This window comes from Megachile rotundata, chromosome 16, assembly GCF_050947335.1.
Source record: "Megachile rotundata isolate GNS110a chromosome 16, iyMegRotu1, whole genome shotgun sequence".
In the NCBI taxonomy this organism is placed as follows: Eukaryota; Metazoa; Arthropoda; class Insecta; order Hymenoptera; family Megachilidae; genus Megachile; species Megachile rotundata.
In genome coordinates, this window is record NC_134998.1 from 6,231,837 (window position 1) to 6,249,165 (window position 17,329).

At 35.9% G+C, this 17,329-nt stretch overlaps 3 protein-coding genes across 4 annotated transcripts; 1 reads left to right on the forward strand and 2 right to left on the reverse strand.

The window, feature by feature from the left end:
- Positions 1–226: 226 nt before the first annotated feature.
- HEX70b (hexamerin 70b) lies at positions 227–3,951 on the reverse strand. Its single transcript, XM_003705472.3, has 7 exons — positions 3,660–3,951; positions 2,750–3,083; positions 2,076–2,325; positions 1,764–1,932; positions 1,391–1,707; positions 930–1,282; positions 227–716 (listed from the first exon to the last, which is right to left on the reverse strand). The coding sequence occupies exons 1-7, from the start codon at positions 3,885–3,887 to the stop codon at positions 307–309; spliced, it is 2,061 nt and encodes a 686-aa protein (XP_003705520.3). The 5' UTR covers positions 3,888–3,951; the 3' UTR covers positions 227–306.
- On the forward strand, positions 2,747–17,175 carry LOC143266070 (uncharacterized). Of its 2 annotated transcripts, XM_076541578.1 has the most exons (5): positions 2,747–2,885; positions 3,481–3,621; positions 14,038–14,225; positions 14,325–16,501; positions 16,575–17,175. In XM_076541578.1, exons 4-5 carry the CDS (start codon positions 16,250–16,252, stop codon positions 16,794–16,796), a joined length of 474 nt encoding a protein of 157 aa, XP_076397693.1. In that variant the 5' UTR covers positions 2,747–2,885; positions 3,481–3,621; positions 14,038–14,225; positions 14,325–16,249; the 3' UTR covers positions 16,797–17,175. The 2 variants fall into 2 exon arrangements, with proteins under 2 accessions (XP_076397693.1, XP_076397694.1); XM_076541579.1 differs by lacking the exons at positions 2,747–2,885; positions 3,481–3,621 and adding an exon at positions 9,826–10,207 and having other exon boundaries at positions 14,325–17,175.
- Hex70c (hexamerin 70c) lies at positions 7,535–11,129 on the reverse strand. The gene is made up of 6 exons (XM_076541565.1): positions 10,839–11,129; positions 10,304–10,637; positions 9,405–9,826; positions 9,020–9,336; positions 8,597–8,952; positions 7,535–8,049 (listed from the first exon to the last, which is right to left on the reverse strand). The coding sequence occupies exons 1-6, from the start codon at positions 11,058–11,060 to the stop codon at positions 7,640–7,642; spliced, it is 2,061 nt and encodes a 686-aa protein (XP_076397680.1). The 5' UTR covers positions 11,061–11,129; the 3' UTR covers positions 7,535–7,639.
- Positions 17,176–17,329: the final 154 nt, after the last annotated feature.

Below are 17,329 nucleotides of genomic sequence, written 5' to 3' on the forward strand. Positions count from 1 at the left end.
CATAATGTGATCATAGAATGTGAAGCAACAGGTAGTCTTATAATGTAGCCATGTACCCCAGCCATATGCAGCATATCTCAGCATACTCCCATATCTCAGCATCCTCACCATATCTCAGCATCCTCACCATATCTCAGTTTCAACATATGTCTTCAATATACTCTAACTTCCTTCATATAAACTTCATAAACTCCAACATTCATAGGATAATCAAATAAAAAAGGTATAACTTTGACAAACTTTATTTCTCTTTCACGTCTCTTTCTACATCAGGAAGCATTCCCTCACTAATACAAAATATAAAGCTTAAACAACAACGTTCAATTCCTCCATCTCTTTGTGATAAACGACGACGTCCTTGAATTGCATGTTAGGTAGGACGAAGTGGAGAGGATCGACGGGCCTGTCCATCGGGAAGCCCATAGCGCGTTGATCAGTCATCAATTGACCCCAGATCGGGGACTCGACAGTCATCACTTTCGATTCCTCTACTGGCGAAACAATGACGAACAGCTTGAAGGTCATGCCTCCCTTTTTACCCTTGGGCAGGATAAGTCTGTCGGGGAATCCGAACGGTTGGGTGGAGTATGTGAACGTTTCTGGGGTGTCGATGCTGGTTTCCAGTCTCTTGTAGAATACGTCGCTGGGGACTTCGTCGGGTACCACGAAGACGGATTCGTGGCTGCTTCTTTCGATAGTGTTGGTTCCGGTTTTCACTGGAAAGAGGTGACGTTTATTAGATCATTTTTGAAAGTACTTATGTTACTGTTGCTTAACGCTGCATATGCTTTCAGAATGAATGGATGTGGATCTTAAAATGTGGATGGATCTGGATGGATGGATTTGGGTGGATGTCTAGTTAGATAATTACAGTAACTTGGAGTTGAATTTGCATTAAGCTAAATTTGCAAGGTTTGCTAAATACTTACGATCAACGATCCATTCGTCCAATTGTAAGAAGTTCATGTAGTTGTGTTCGAGATCAACTTCATGTCCATAGACATCGAATTTCGGTCCCAAGAAGACGCGGACCATACCCTTGGTAACCTTGTCGCTGTTGACGGTGATGTGATAAGTGAATGGCTTGTGGTTCAGACGGTATTGACGAGCCTTGATCATGGTGTTCCTAGCTTCTTTGTGGCTACGGACCGACACTCCGTTGCTCAGCATAGATTCGAAGTAATCGAAGTAGGTGGTGAGTTTGTCGACATTTACGGATTCAACTTTGACGCCTGGGAAGGATAATTCTTCTTGCATGTATTTTGGTAAGTTTTGCTTGTATCTGAAAGGTTATTGAAGCAATGTAAGCTCATAACAAAATTCAGTTTCAATCATAAAACTCATGTTAAAGATTTTGAACAAAGAAATCTGTTATAAAAGTAGAACAAACCTGTGGTAGTAAGACAGAATGTTCTTGTAGATACCGTAGAAGACAGGGTCCCTCATGCTGGTGCAGAAAATTTCCAGAGCAGATGGCACCATGTGGTATTTCACGTTCGTGTCCAAACCGAATCCGAACACTTTCCTTGCGAGGGCGTCTATGTATCCGTAGAATTGTTTGTTGACGCTGTCCGAGTTACCTTGGACTACGTTACCCAACAAGTTCAAGCCGTTCTGTGTGTAAATGTTAATGTGTTTGCCTGTGGAGTCGACTACGAAGCCCAGGTCGATGGCTGTCGAGATTCTGGCGTGGAGGTCCTTTATCCTCTGTGAAGATTGATCGATTAAATTCTGTTTCGAAAGGATTAAGTTTGAATATATACCTGGACATGTTGGTGCATGGTGACCGGGATGACGGCACCGTGTTCACGCTGAGGGAATGGAAGTCCGTTACGATGGCTCATTGTGGGGTAGAATCCGGGGGTTACGGGTTTGTCCACGCTCACTGGAGTAATTTCACCCAGATCGTTAGAAAGTCTCTCAAGGTAGTATCTAGAACAGTGTTTTAATTAGTTAGCTTGAGTTACCATGTGTGGTCTTACGGACTTCAAAGTCAGATTCAAGAAGTGGGTCTTTAAAGAGTAGACCCAAGTTTATGAAATAGTGAGTGAATATTTGTGAACTATGAACCATACCTGTTCAACAGTTGTTTGTGGACGTAGAAGTAGTGTTCACCACGCACTTGCGATTGAACGGTGGACGGTGTGGAGTTCATGAAAGGAGGGTCCTGATGACTGATGAGGAAGTAGAAGTAGTTTAGGCCGACATCTTCGGTGAAGTAAGTCATTTTCTGCTCCGGTGTGTTTTGTCTGGTCATGTACCATCCGGTGTAGTTAGCTGGGACCATGTAGTATTCTCCGCCGGTCACGGATTTCTTCACACCAACTGTTTTATTACATGAACAATTTTTAGTTTAACTTGGTAGACAGGGATTAATGGCTTTGTTGCATAACATTTGCAATAAATTAGGGGTGAGTGGGATAGCCTAGCTAGGCTATTCTAGGGCTATTTTATACCTAAGTTCTATCTCTTTAGGAAAATTATTAGGAGAAGATTATCCTAAGAGAATTTTGAAGGTAGCCTAACTTGTACAAAACCCAGGTCTTCCCTGACTAATTAAAGAATGTACCACCAAAAAAAGAACTAAAATGTGGTGCACTCTTAATGGTCGCATCTCTATATCTAACAATTAACATTCATAATTCAACCACGATGTTCCTTGCATAAACCAATTTCTATAATAAAAATACTATTTCCAGGATCTCGGATCTTTCTTAATTCTCGGAAAGCTTGACCTAAAATTACTAACCAACGTCACCCATGGCAATGTTGTACGCCTTCTGCATGACATCCTCGTTGAAGAAGAAGTGTGGGAGCACTTCGTACAAGGGCGGCAGCTTGATGTACCTGGTGTCAGGTCGCTGAAGAACAGCCACGCTCAACACGTAAGTGTACATGTATTCGTTCACATGGAATCTGGCCCACACAGCGGTGTTGTAGAACACATCAAAAGTCTTAGCGCTGTAGAGGACTCGGAACAGGACCACGGTCTGATGATATAATTGTGGGTTGTTCAGGGTGAACACATGACCACGTGGGAGCATTCCATGCTTCAGGAGCTCCAGAAACTCGTTCACGGCTTCCTGTAATCAAGTTTAGTTTTAGCAGGATTATGTTAAGCTAGGCTGAGTTAGTTTAGGTTGGATTACGTTTCTTAAGTTAGGTTGAGATTTAGGCGAGGTGATACTTGTTAAACTAGGTAGTCAGTTTAGGTTAGGTCATACTTCTTAAGCTAGGTAGTCAGTTTAAGCTACTTTTGGATTAGGATACATTTAAGCTAAGTTTCATATGGTTTAGCTGAGGTAGGCAGATTAGGTAGCACAGTAGTTCAGGTAGATAGCAAAGATAGTTTCTAAGGGTATATTTTTTTTTAAATGTGCATAGTGGAGTGCCAAGTGAAGCTATTACTCTGCTGTGCAACATTATGTCCTCATACGTAAACTTGCATGTATTTTCTAATGGATTTTTTCTGTGAAATAGGTACTACTACACTATGACAAGATGGCGGATGATACAAGGATATAAGGATTTCAATTATGGCTGGAGTTGCTATTAGAGATGAATGTGGCTGTTAGAATGAACTATTTATGAATGTGATTGACAAGTCCACATTTTACAGAGGTAAGTTAAATGTTAAACTATTAAATTTTGAAAAGTACCTGGTCGCCATAGTTCTCAAGGTTCTCGACGATGCTGAAGGTCCTAGCCTTCTGGTAGAGTTCCGGATGGTATACGGTCGGCTGATCAACATGCCAGAACAATTCGTAGATGTTCTTTTGTTTAGTTAAGAAGCTTTTGTCAGCCGTATGGGTTTGACGGTGCACCGCCTGGGCGAGCAGGCAACAGGCTGCCAAAATGCAGAAAACAGACTTCATAATGCCGACCATTGAACAGTATAGTCAATCGAAATCAAGTTGGTCCTCGGTTTATATACCAGGTCCAAAAGCTGGACTTCGATAAACACGTTGATATCGGGGTCGATTTAGGGTAAGGTCGCAAGGGTGGTGAAAGTAATCGTCTTATCTGGCGCGTGTCGCAAGTATGCCGATAGTATTCGGTTCGATTGATTTGATCGTTAGCTAGCAAGGCAGGAGAATCTTTGGTTTGTGGGGTACAAAAGTCGGTATGGATCACGTCGTTGAAAGTTGTTTTGGATTAATTTAAATTCTTGAAATTTGAATTGGTGAATAAATAGTAGTTGATAAATAGGAGTATTGAGATTAACGTGTGGCAGGGGTAGTACTAACTGCAATTTGTAATTTCTAGTTTTAAAAATTTGTGTATTCTTGAAATTCGACATTTTTAAATTTTGACATCCAATAATTTTATATTTACAGATACTTGAAATCTAAATTCATGAAGTTTCAAATTGTAAGATTCACAAAGGCTCAAATTCTAGGACCTGCAACTTTCTAAAGGCCCAAATTATCAAACCTCGAATGCATAAATCTTCAAATTTTTAAACTTCAAAACTTCCAAATCTCCAAGGCCCAAATTGTCAGGTTCTCTACTTTCTAATTATTCAAATCCTCAAATTAACACATATTCAAATCTCAAAATACTCAAATCTCCAAATACTTAAATTCTCAAATTCTCAATTGACAATATATATATTATAATTCCCAATCTTTCAAATATCATAAAATATTTCCATATTATTATACACAATTAATTGCCAGCAGAAAATGTTATGTACATACGATTTCATTATCGAAACGTCAGTGGATTAACGAAGGCAGTAAATAAAGCTGATTATTGTTTATTTGAAAGTTGTATAGCGCGTTATCAATGAAACGTTTCGATAAATTCTCCCCTGATGAAATATGACAAATCACTATTTACGTATATTATTGACAACGATAAATTGCATATTAATTATTTCACTCTTACATAATTGTATTCGTTAAATTTGCAATATAACAATGCATCGTCAAATCATTTATCAAAACTGACGTTTTATCGCTTTAGCCACTTGTTTGTAAAATTGATATGATTTTTTTAAATCACTCTTTGGTAACCTTACTTTTAGGGTATTAATTAAAAGTTGTGAAGAAAAGCAATTACTATGAATAACTATAGTTTAATTTTTTTTAACAGTAAAAAATAACAAAAAGAATAAATTAATTAGTAAGATTATAAATATAAATGTTAGCAGAAAATAATAAGTAATAAATAATAAATATTAACAGAAAATAATAAGTAATAAGTAATAAACAAATATTAACAGAAAGTAATAAGTAATAAATAAGTAATAAATAATAAATAAATATTAGCTGAAATTTGTTCAAACAAATAATAAATATTTATACAATAAAAAAAATTCACACATGTATGATTTTCATAAATTTTTTATTGCTATGCAATTTCTTAATAATTATAATAAATAGTTCATAACATTCGACACGAAATCAGTATGAAATACGTGCATATTATTGGTCACGCACGAGGTGTACCGATGTTGATAAATTTTCAATTTGCATTAATCAATAACATGGCTCCAACTTGCTCTACCTTTAACCCGAAGATCCGTTGCGTTATCTTTATTTTATGTAAACTAAGTTTTTATTAACATTCTTAATTAACGAATTGTTATTAAATCTACGAAATATTATAAATCACCGTTCATTTAAAAAATTATTTTAACTCCGAAATTTTAAATGAATAATTCCATACGAAATTAAATTATCGATTAAACTTAATAAAATAAAAACAAACTTAATATCAACGTCTTTATTTTGAGCTCTCCAGGCATCGATCACGTGTACCAAAAAGAACATTTTACAAATAAAGCTATCATTATAAAAAATAATATTCACAATAGTATACACGACTCTTTATTTCATTTAATGAACATATAAATTGTTCATGAAAAATGTATAACTTTTATTACCTGCATAATTACAATCTTATCAATGATATATTCTTATCAGTTCATATTTTTTTTCCCACAATAAAACTCGATTCATTCGAGTTCTGTCACATAGAAGCATATCAATGATTACCATATTGTGTAACAAATGTATACATTCAACTGCATGACCTCACTCTTGTCAGATATAATCGTGAAAGTAATAAACACTGTTTTTAATATGTGCAGATCTTGAACGTGCAGCGATATTATTTTTTCGAAACAATATTTACTACAACTGACGTCGTGTGACTCTTCCTAGGGACATTTGGATAATTGGGATTATCTAGAGATAATATACGGTTGCATGAAGGTCATGGATCTTAGACACGTAAAGTTCTTCAGAGGAATGTCTAGTTACTAATGGGATGTCTAGGGATATCTAGTTATTAATTGGATGTCTAGGGATGTCTAGTTACTAATGGGATGTCTAGGGATGTCTAGTTATTAATTGGATGTCTAGGGATGTCTAGTTATTAATGCAATGTCTTGGGATGTCTAGTGTGAGAATGTAGGAATATAGGAATTGCATAAATATGGATTTAGGAATATAACAATCTAAATATAAGGATATATGATAAATATAAGGATATATGAATACAAAAATATAAGGATATATGAATACAAAAATTGTAATATAGAGAAGCTTCAGTAAATAAATATTATCTCCATCAAATATTATCAGACAGTATTTCAGTCAATTTGTAGAATCGTTTTAAACGGAATTTCTATCCGTCAGTCTTTCCTTAGCACATAATAAGTTCATTCACACTCGGCACACAGAAAGTTCATTCACTCGTAGGATTTTTAATTTACCCCTAAAATTACCGGCTATCTGTCTATAACGTATCATTCACCGGACTTTGAGTATGCTGGCGACGAGCAAATTTAGTCGAACAAATCAGCGTGTAATAGAATATTGATAATAGCTATCTTGCGGAGTATTCTTTTCTTGATATAGTAATTAAAGTCTGCAACATACATATAGTGTTTGGTCGCGTGTTGCGGTTGCAGTTAATAAGAAGTGTAGAATAAGTATGATGTTTGGTTAGGTTCAGTTAAGTTGGGTTACATTTTCAAAATTTAGATCTGTTGATATTTTAAATTTCTTAAAAATCTAGTGCTTAGATCTCTAGATTCTCAAATTCCCACATTCTTAAATATTTAAATCCCCAGGTACTTATATCTCCAAATTCTCAGGTTACTAAATTCTCAAGTTCCCAAGTGGTTAAGTCCCCAAATCCTCAAATCCCCAATTTGTCATGTCCCTAAATTCTCAAATCCCTAAATGGTCAAATCTCCAAATTCTCAAATCCCCAAATGATCAAACCTCCAAATTCTCAAATCCCCAAATTTTCAAAGCCTCAAATTCACAAATCCCCAAATTCTAAGATCCCCAAATTTTCAGATCCCCAAATTCTCAAATCCCTAAATTCACAAATCCTCAAATTCTCAAATCCCAAACTCTAAATTTCCTAACTCTCGACACTCTAAATCCCTGAATCTCCTAATCTCTAACGAAGCCCTAAACTCCCAAATCCCCAAATCCCCAAACTCTAACTCCCCAACTCCCCAAACTCCAAACTCCACATGGATCAAAAAAGGGTACAAAAAAGGTCACAAACATAAATTTGATTCAGACTTCTTTATTGAAAGAATCTTATCCTGCGGTTAAGTAATGGTCGACAAACGGTAGTATACATTTTCCCTAACAGAAAAGTTTACTACTCCTCAGTAGTTCATCATGCCTTTCTCGTTCTGACGGTTGTATATGTACACGTCCTTGAAGTACATGTTGGGGATGGTGAAGTTCCAGGCCCACATAGGTCTGTCCAGAGGGAATCCTAGGGGTTTGTCTTGGAACATGAATTTACCGAACATCGGGAACTCGTATGTCTTCATGCTACCCTCCTCGAGTGGGCTCAGGAAGAAGAACATCTTGTACATCATACCGGCGCGTTTACCCCTTGGTAAGGTAAGACGTTCAGAAAAGTCGAAGAATTTCTCGGAGTACATGAAGGGTTCTCCGCCGCTGATGGCTCTGGTCAGTTTGTCGTAGAACGCGTCACCCGGCATCATGTCGGAAGTGGTGAAGGGAGACTCGGAACTGTGGCGTTCGATGGAGTTGCTGCCAGGGCGCACTGCAAATTTAAACAAAATTGTTTAGGTCTGTGTGCAATTGTTGAGCTTTTGAGTTAGGGTGCAGCTGGAAATGGAGAAAGAGAGTATTTCCCATATCCCAGATTCCTATTTTTAATTTACTACGTTCCCAAATTCTCACATCCCAAAATTTCTATTTTCCCAAATTTTCAGACCCCAAAACTTTCACCCTCTCAGATTCTCACATATCAAATTCTTACATCCCCAAATTCCCATCTATTTAAATATCTATACCCCCAATTTACTATACTCCCAACTTCTCATGTTCTAAAATTCTTATTTCCCCCAATATTCACACCCCAAATTCCCAAATGAGTGCATCATAGGACTTATTTCTCATTAGCAGCCCTCTGCGCATGCGTAGACGCTAGCAGCTACCGCGCATGCGCAAACGCCACCACGCATGCGCACAGGTCCCGTATCATTTCTCAGGCCTCAATTCCCAAACGACCCAACAACAACGAAAAGAAACATCATTCCCCACGAATTAACGTCCTAAACAAATCCCCATTTATCAAAAACACTAACGTGTCACGACGAATTTGTCCATCTCCACGAAGTAGTTGTAGAATTGTTGCAGGTAGACCATGTCTTCCTTCACGTCCTTGAAAGCGGGTCCAAGGAAGATGGTGAGAACAGCCTTCATCTCGCGGTCGGAGTTGATGTTGAACTTGTAGGTGAATGGCTGGTAGTTCAGGCAAGGACGACGCGTCTTGATACGCAGAGACATTCCGTTCTTGAAATTGTCTGCAGCTACAGCGTTGTTGATGAGGGTGTCGCAGTTGTCGAAGAAGGTGTACAGTTTGTCAACGTTGACGGACTCGAATTTCACTCCGGGCATTTGGAGGTCGCTCTGAGAATATTGGGGCAGGTTCTTCTTGTATCTGTGAACAGGAGAATGTATTCACATCTCATCTTTCACTGTGGAAGTTTTTTGAATTTGAAAAATACCTGAAGAAGAAGGACATGATTCTTCTGTAGAGCATGTAGAAGGCCGGGTCTCTCATGCTGGTGCAGTCGCATTGCAGAGCACTGGGGATGACCTTGTTCTTGTTGGGTTGCTCGAAGCTGAAGCCGAGGATGTCGCGAGCGAGGGCGTCGTACATTCCGTAGAACCGTCTGTTGCAGGAGTCTACGTTTCCTTCGATCACGTTGGCCAACATGTACAGACCCTCTGGGGTGTAGATGTCTATGTTCTTTCCTTGTTCGTCGACGAGGTAGCCAGAGTCGATGGCGTCCATTATGCGCATCTCCAACGCGGTGATGTCCTAAAAAGTAAAAAATTATGCTGTTGATCCAACTTAAAAATTAAAATGGTTGTTTAGAGGATCTTTACCTTAAGATACTTGTATTTGTAGTAGGGCACGGAGGAGTATCTGTTTCTCTGAGGGATGGCAATTCCGTTGCGGTACATCAGGGTCGAGTAGTAACCAGGGAAGATGGGTTTGAACCAGTCGAAGTCTTCTACTTTGCCAAGGTCGTTGGACAAGCGTTCGAGGTTGTACCTGGCAAGGAGTTGCTTGTGGATGAAGTAGTAGAGCTCTCCGCGTACTTCTTTGGGGATGTTGTATTTGTTGCTGTTCATCCAGAAGGGGAACATCGAGCGGAAATAATAGTAGTAGGCGTTCAAGCTGACGTCTTCCATGAAGTAGTCCATTTTGTATTCACGGTCCTCAAACATTGGCAGGTATCTGCTGGAGTAGTTTGCGGCAATCATGTAAGTTTCTATGTTGCCTACGTTTGTGGTGCTTGAGGAACCTGAAAAGAATGCTTTTGAGTACTTGGACTTTTTGAAGAGATTTGGGTATGGAGACTTGGGTATGGAGATTTGGGTGTAAGGATGTTGACATCTGTATATTTAGGGATATGCTTGAAAATGACTTGTAATGTGGCTGTTTTAGGATATGAGAATTGGAGAATGGCTTGTGAATGTGGATCTGCTTATGAGTATGAGGATCCCAAATGTGGAGACCTAGGATGATGAGAACTTTTGAAGCTGATGTGGAGATTACCAGTATATTCACCTGGACATATGTAGACTTGGGAATATGTGGACTTGGGAGTATGTGGACTAGAGAATATCTGGATTTGGGAATATGTGGACTTGGAAATATGTGAACTTGAGAATATATGGACTTGGTAACATACAAGCTTGCAAATATATCATCAAACAAATACGAGCTAATATTACAGAACGAATCAAGGGCCATTTTCTCAAACAAAAAAAATAATCACCACGAGACATCTTAATGTTCTGAGCCTCTTCAATAACGGTCGAGTCGAAGAAGAGGTTGGGGTAGATTTCATATATTGCAGGCAGTCTAATGTATTTGCAGTCGTTTCTGGCGAATACTGCAGCAGTGAAGGCCGTGGTGAACATGCCATCTTGCATATTCAGACGGGCAAAACAAGCAGTCTTATAGAAGGTCTGGAAGTCCTTGGCGCTATAGAACAGATCGAACAGCATCCTCATCTCGTACCGTTGCTCCTCGTTGTACGGGGTGAAGATAGCGTTGCGGGCAAGGAACATTCCTTGTTTGTACCACCAGAGGAACTTTTGGACGACATTCTATAACAAGGATATTGAATTCTGGTTAAACTGAATGGTGTTGGGATCAGATTGATTCAGATTTATGTGGTTCGACAAGTTCATATCGCTCAGTTGATATGTTTCATATGATACGTTTATATCTCTAAATTCTAAATCTTCCAAACCAAATCATCAAAATGCACCATCCAAACGCAAAGTCTAAAATAGTCCATCAATCACCTTGTCTTTGTACATGTCCATGTTGCTCTCCAGGTTGTAGTTCCTGCCGATGTCGTACCATTCCGCGTCGATCAGGTCGTTCTGTTTAACGTACAGCAGCAGATCGTAGACCTTCTTCTGCTTGTGTAGGAAGTCCATGTCCGCGGTGCGGCTTCCGGTGTATTTCGCGCTTTGGGCAACGCATAGCGTGCCGAGCGCTAGCAGGAACGCTACCTTCAACATCTTCCTTTGTATACAAAAGATTCTAGGAACAAAATTTCTGGTTACCCTCGACACAATTCAATGGTACCGGGCTCTTGTGCATCCGTGCTTTTATACTTATTCAGAATAGGATAATCACGCTGAACCTCTGACCCATATCGTATTACCAAGATACGGTGTGTCATCAATACGTGTATATTTGTACGTTTGATTATTAATGGTCGGATCTGTCGAAACACGGTTCGATTTGTCGATGAGAAAAGGAAAAAATTGATATCCTTACGTCTCTTCTGTGGTGAGATAACTCGCTTTCTGGCTGCAAAAGTTTGGGGCTTTAAAAGTTTGTTTACTTGATGACCTTTTTTTTAAAAAACTTAAACATTTCTTGTGGAAACTTAGTTATGGACGATTGCTAAATTTAGGAGTTGCTAATAGTCTTACATGAGGTATAATCAATTTTATCGGCCTTCTATTTGAAGCTACGTTTGTATTTTTATATAAAATTACAGTTTGCATCTGAAATAATTCTTCACAATTATATTTTTGCAAAAATATTTTTAAAATAAAGTGATCTCACGTTTAGATAAGTTAATGAAAATCCTGAAATGCATCAGTACTCTACTGCATTAATATTAATCAGTTTAAAAAATTTAAAAATACTTGAATATGAAAAAGATTGCACTAAAATTTTTATATTATTGAAAAATATTTTTGCAGCATCGAAAAAAAAAATTGAAAACAAAACATATTTTTCAGTGGCCCTTGATAAGAATATTCCACGACAAACAATGTCTCCGTATTTCAGAATGTCTAATTAATCAATAAATTAATCAATAAATTAATTTCTGCTTTCCAGAGTTTCGCAAGCATCATAGATCTGTTCAGAGAAATGCGAGTTGTTTGCATGGAAAATTCTTGCACGATAGAAAACGATTCCATTATGGCAACGCTAAATATGTTAAACAAATCTCATCTTATTATTCTCGTACACGTGGGTTGGTATATCTCCTCCTTCCTATTATAAGTAGAATAACAAACGCTATAGTGTATTAACTTAGTCATGTAGAATGTGAAAGGTCTGCTTGAAATTTGATTTAGATAAATGGTTAGGTTTGGTCATTTTAATGAGTTAAGGTTAGGTTAGTTTAAATTTAGGTTGGGTTCAGTTTAAATTAGGTTGCAGTCAGGTTAGGTTCAGTTTAAATTAGGTTGCAGTTAGATTAGGTTATATTTAAACTTTAATTCTCTTTTGTATCTCTTTATTTAGTATTCATTTCTCATTTGTTATTTTACAAATTAAACAACTTCATTCATTACATATAATCATGTATATTTATTCCATTATATTTGTTCATACATTTTTTATAAAATTTGTAAAATTTAAAATGTTATTTATAAAAGGTAAAGCAACATATAAGCAATTTTGATAGTGACTTTCTTAAGTTCAATATTATTTATGTTTTTTTTCAATTTGTAGTTAGAAAAAGATTGTTGATTTTATATTACTGTTAAGTTGGACGAAAGTTCTCGATCTCATAGCTATCTGTTACAAATAAATTTTCTTTTGTCATGCTAGAATAACAAATCGTATCAGCTATGGATTTAAATATTTTGTCCCTGCTTTCCAAATGTTGAAAACCAAATAAATTACCGATCACGAAAGAGTTAAGTAAACAATACCCGATTAGCAATTTACGAGAGTGAAATGTTACAGGAGACGCGCAATCAGCGAGACATTTAACCCCACGTTGAACCACGTCTTCAAAGTGAACGGATAAGAAGCTGGCAGGGGGCGAATAGCAAAACATATGTCGAATATTTAGAAAGCGACTTCAAACAACTTTAAGAAGAAAAAACAAGAAATCACACGTTCTAATATTGCACTCTTTATTTATTCTTTTCATCATTATTTACCCTTAAAAAATTTAAGAAATTCATATGTACATGCATCACAGCGTGTTTTAAAAATATAACAAATTTTCTGTAACGTTCTGTAACGTTCTCAACAACGAAAATCATAGTGTATCGTTTCCTTGGCAACGGAGATCAGATTGCGTCGTTTCCTTGGCAACAGAGATAACGTTACGCTGTTTCCTTGACAACGGAGATCACGTTACTCCGTTTCCGTGACAACGGGGATCATGTTACGCCGTTTCCTTGACAACGGAGTTGCGTTGCGTTTCTGACACTTATAAATAACAAATAAATGTAGGTAACAATGAAAAGAGGTTGTTAATAACAGAAAATGCGTTGCACCACCATTTATAAATAACAAGTAAATTTGAAACAAAGCGTTGAAAGAACTTTGACAAACATAAAAAAAGAAAATGTTTTACAAACGTCAAGATAAAAACTTATCTAAATTATTACTTAACTATTCTAACGTGTACATCTTTCTCGAAGAAGTGAGAAAAATTATAAACGATCAAATAAATTCGTACATAAATTACAATTTTCATTAGCTACTCAATCGATAAGCATTGTACGAAAGGTCAATATCTTGAACTTTTGTTTCAAGGGAAAATTTCGTACTCTTTATCGGTTGCATTGATAAACAATGAAAACATTTCTGAAATGTAATTAAGACAACTTTATATAATCGTGTGTTTGCACTACGCACTTTTATCTCGCTGTCTCTTAAATTTACGGAGTTTTATTAAAACGGGGAGATCTCTTCAACCCCTTTACTCTTTCATCACCTAAATACTTTTAGCTATCGTAATAATGAAAAAATATTTGCAATTTAATATGTACTTTTTAGGTATTACAGAAAACTGTTTACAGTTTAAAAACTGTAGAGTTTTACAGTTGTACAATTGTTCACAAGTGTTTATTAAAAATTGTATTAATAATGTAAGAAATTTAGTGAAGAGGAGGGAAATGTTTTAAATAATTAATTATATAAATTTATATTTTTCTGACTTGTTAAGCTAATTTAACGAGGATACTAAAATTTGTTATGAACGTAATTAATTATATTTTTTCCACTTTTGCGTAGGGTGCCGTTAACTGTAGTGACGTCCCTGCGGAGATAACTTGGTTCGTGCTTTTTCGTATCGCAACAAAATTTTCCAGCGAAAGTTCACATTTTTTGTGTAAAAAATACAAATACAAAGCTCTGGAAGTCATGGACGTAATAACAAAATTAAGACCACGTATTTCTGCATTATTTTTCAAAAATTTAATGTAATTCTACTTTTACTATTTATTAGAACTTAAATAGAATTGCTTTCTATTCCTATACAATTTCTAGAAAATTGATATTTCTTTATTTTAATATTGCAGGTCTTTTGTAAAATAATTTACAAATTAAAAATAAAAAAAAATTGGTACCAAAAAGTCTCCAAAAAGTTCAACCCTGAATGAAGCCTGCAATAAAAATTCCTAATAGTCAGTATAATTAATGACCATATAAGTGCTGGTGCTGAAAATCTTATATGGAATCAAGAGCGGACGAATCAAGAGAAGCTGTTGCAATGAAAAGTAAGTATTGCAGAAGACTCTCCGCGGGAATACCGTGGGCAGTTGCTAGAAAAAGCGAACGATCATTCCACGGGAGTGCAGTAGGTTTCTACTAACGAAAAGCGAACAACGTGTACATCATGGGGATATTGTGGGAAATTAGAAGTGATGTTCGTAATATTGTAACTTGTATTGGAGTGCTAAGTACAGTTCAATGGAACGATATCGGATGAGCGGAGTGTGGATTATCAAAGGGAACAATACACCATAATATCGTGGACAGTTAACTAAAATGAGTGTTCAAAACGTGGACAAAAAAATGTGAACGAATTCAGGACAAGTGGACAATTGGAGAGTATCGTAGTGTACAGCCTCTGGCTATCGAATTAGGACCACATAATTTCACTCTCATGACTATATTTCATATATGGAAAATTGGGTCATAAAAACTTATTACCGAATACGTTGATAACGATATATACATAGCAATTGGTTTGTCAGTATCGATAACCAAATTGTGTGGGTGATGAGCAATTAAGGAACAGGCGTTTATAGGATCGGTAGCGCTAGAGGTGACATTTGAATGCCATAAAAAATGTCTGTCTACTCAAAAAAACTAGTTTACTATCTGAGTGGCAAAGAATTACAAATATTTAGGAAAATTAGATATAAAGCATATGTTGATATTAACATGTGTTAATAATGTTGTGGCAGTAGCTAAATGATATCATTATAATTTGATGGTCTTTTAATTTAAAAAATGTGAAAAATGCTAATTTTATGGCCCAGGGACTTATGGTGCCTTCATGCCCGTTCCAATATGGACGCCATGGGTTATGGTAGCTACTCAAATTGATGGGAAATTCGATGAGAATCTCTGAAAAATCTACTGAGATCTTACGCATACTTCTGAAAACCCAATGGAACTGATAAGACGCCGAAAACTATGTATGGAACACGTTGAAACACCTAATAAAAGTTTAAAAGAACGTCTAGGAAAAATCCGCTAGAAATTCGATGGGAATCCGTGGGAAATGCTATGAGAACCCCTGAAAAATCGACTGAGGTCCAAGCATACTTGTAAAAATGCAACGGAGCAAAAAAAAACCGCTAAAATCATTTGTGGAACACGTCGAAACCCCCAATAAAAATTAAGAAGAACGTCTAAGAAGAATTTGATAAAAATTCGGTGGGGACCCCTGCAACAGAATGGTTCGTCCACTGAATAGCAACAGAACTTTATATCTGAAAAAATTTTGAGAAAGCTAGGTAATTCATGTGAATTTCTTTAACTTATTCTATATAAAGCAATGATTTGATTACAACTTTTTTTACCAACAAATATAACGTGATTCGAACATACGACGAACATACGTATCTTTTTTATGTTTTTACATTAATAAATATTTATTTCGGAGATTAATTTATCTATATGCCAACGTAATAATAAACATGCCGTTTCGTAACGATTGTCGAAAAATATTTTCGAGACATAAGGACCTCGGTAAAGTTAATCTCTGTAAAGCTTTTATTTGACATTTTGTTTGATAGAAGTGTATTACACATTATGTAGAAAAACAAATGATACAGGGAATAGTAACCTTTGTAAAATTATAATTTATAATTTAGTGTCTGTATGTAAATGGATAATTTAGGAAAAAATTTGTATGCAAGGATGGTTATTTAAATATTATAAAACATACATTGTCTTTTGTATTTGAAAAGTGAAGTATTAGAAATTGAGGAAAATGAATTTCCCAATCTCACAATCGGATTTTCGTGTAGCCATGTCAGATTTTTCAGAATTGCTTGCAATAATTAAGGACAATATGGCAAATTTAGAGAATGGTATGCAATTTCATGTAGATAATTATTTGAAGAAAATGCTCGACATTGATAATTCGAAGGAAAATATATATATAAGAGAAACAGAGAAACAGGTAGAAACATGGATGTACGACTTGAAAAATCAGTTAATACACTTGGAGTATTGTGGCAGAGTAAGTTACAAGCTTTTACAAATTTGTTAAACCTAGTCAGAATTAATTTTCATTAATACCTACTATATGTTAGGCTGCAGCACTCAAGACATTTCTCTATCTTAATAATTATTTGCATATTCTACGAATGCCGGTTAAAAAGAGCTACGACCACACATACAAACTACCAGTATATACCATTCGATTTCCGGAAAACGAAAAAAATGAGTATAGAGTAGTACTTAAGAAGTTGCCTACGCCAAAAAGAAAGAAATTAACTAAAATCAGCAGTACATGCGGTGGAAATAATAATTAAATAATTAACTAATAAATTTTGTTTGATTTATTATGCAAAAATGAAATTACAAAAGTATTAATTAAGTTATAAGAACGCTTAAAACTATTGTATTTGAAGTTTTCTTATAACAAAAGTTTCTTTTTCTTATAACAAAATGATTGCACCAAGATTTATTAAAAATACTTTGTACCAACAAATAGAAAAAAATATACATTTGATACGCTACGTATAAATACATATATTATTTACATTGATTTCTACCTGTTCAAAAATATAACAAAACGCTTTATACACTGATAGGCACAAAAATCTAATATAATAGCTACTTATACAACCAATATGTTCATTGTAAACCCTGTAGACAGCACCAAATAAACGTGTTAGTTTAACCCAGAAATCATAGTTTACTGTGATTCAGACTATTATGTTTTGTACCATTTATTCGTTTCAGTAATGATGTAGTAACAAAATAGAAATTCTTTGCAAAAAGTTGAGAGTAGTTTAATGTATTACCAATATTCGAATACTGAAGCAATAAATTATCTATATAC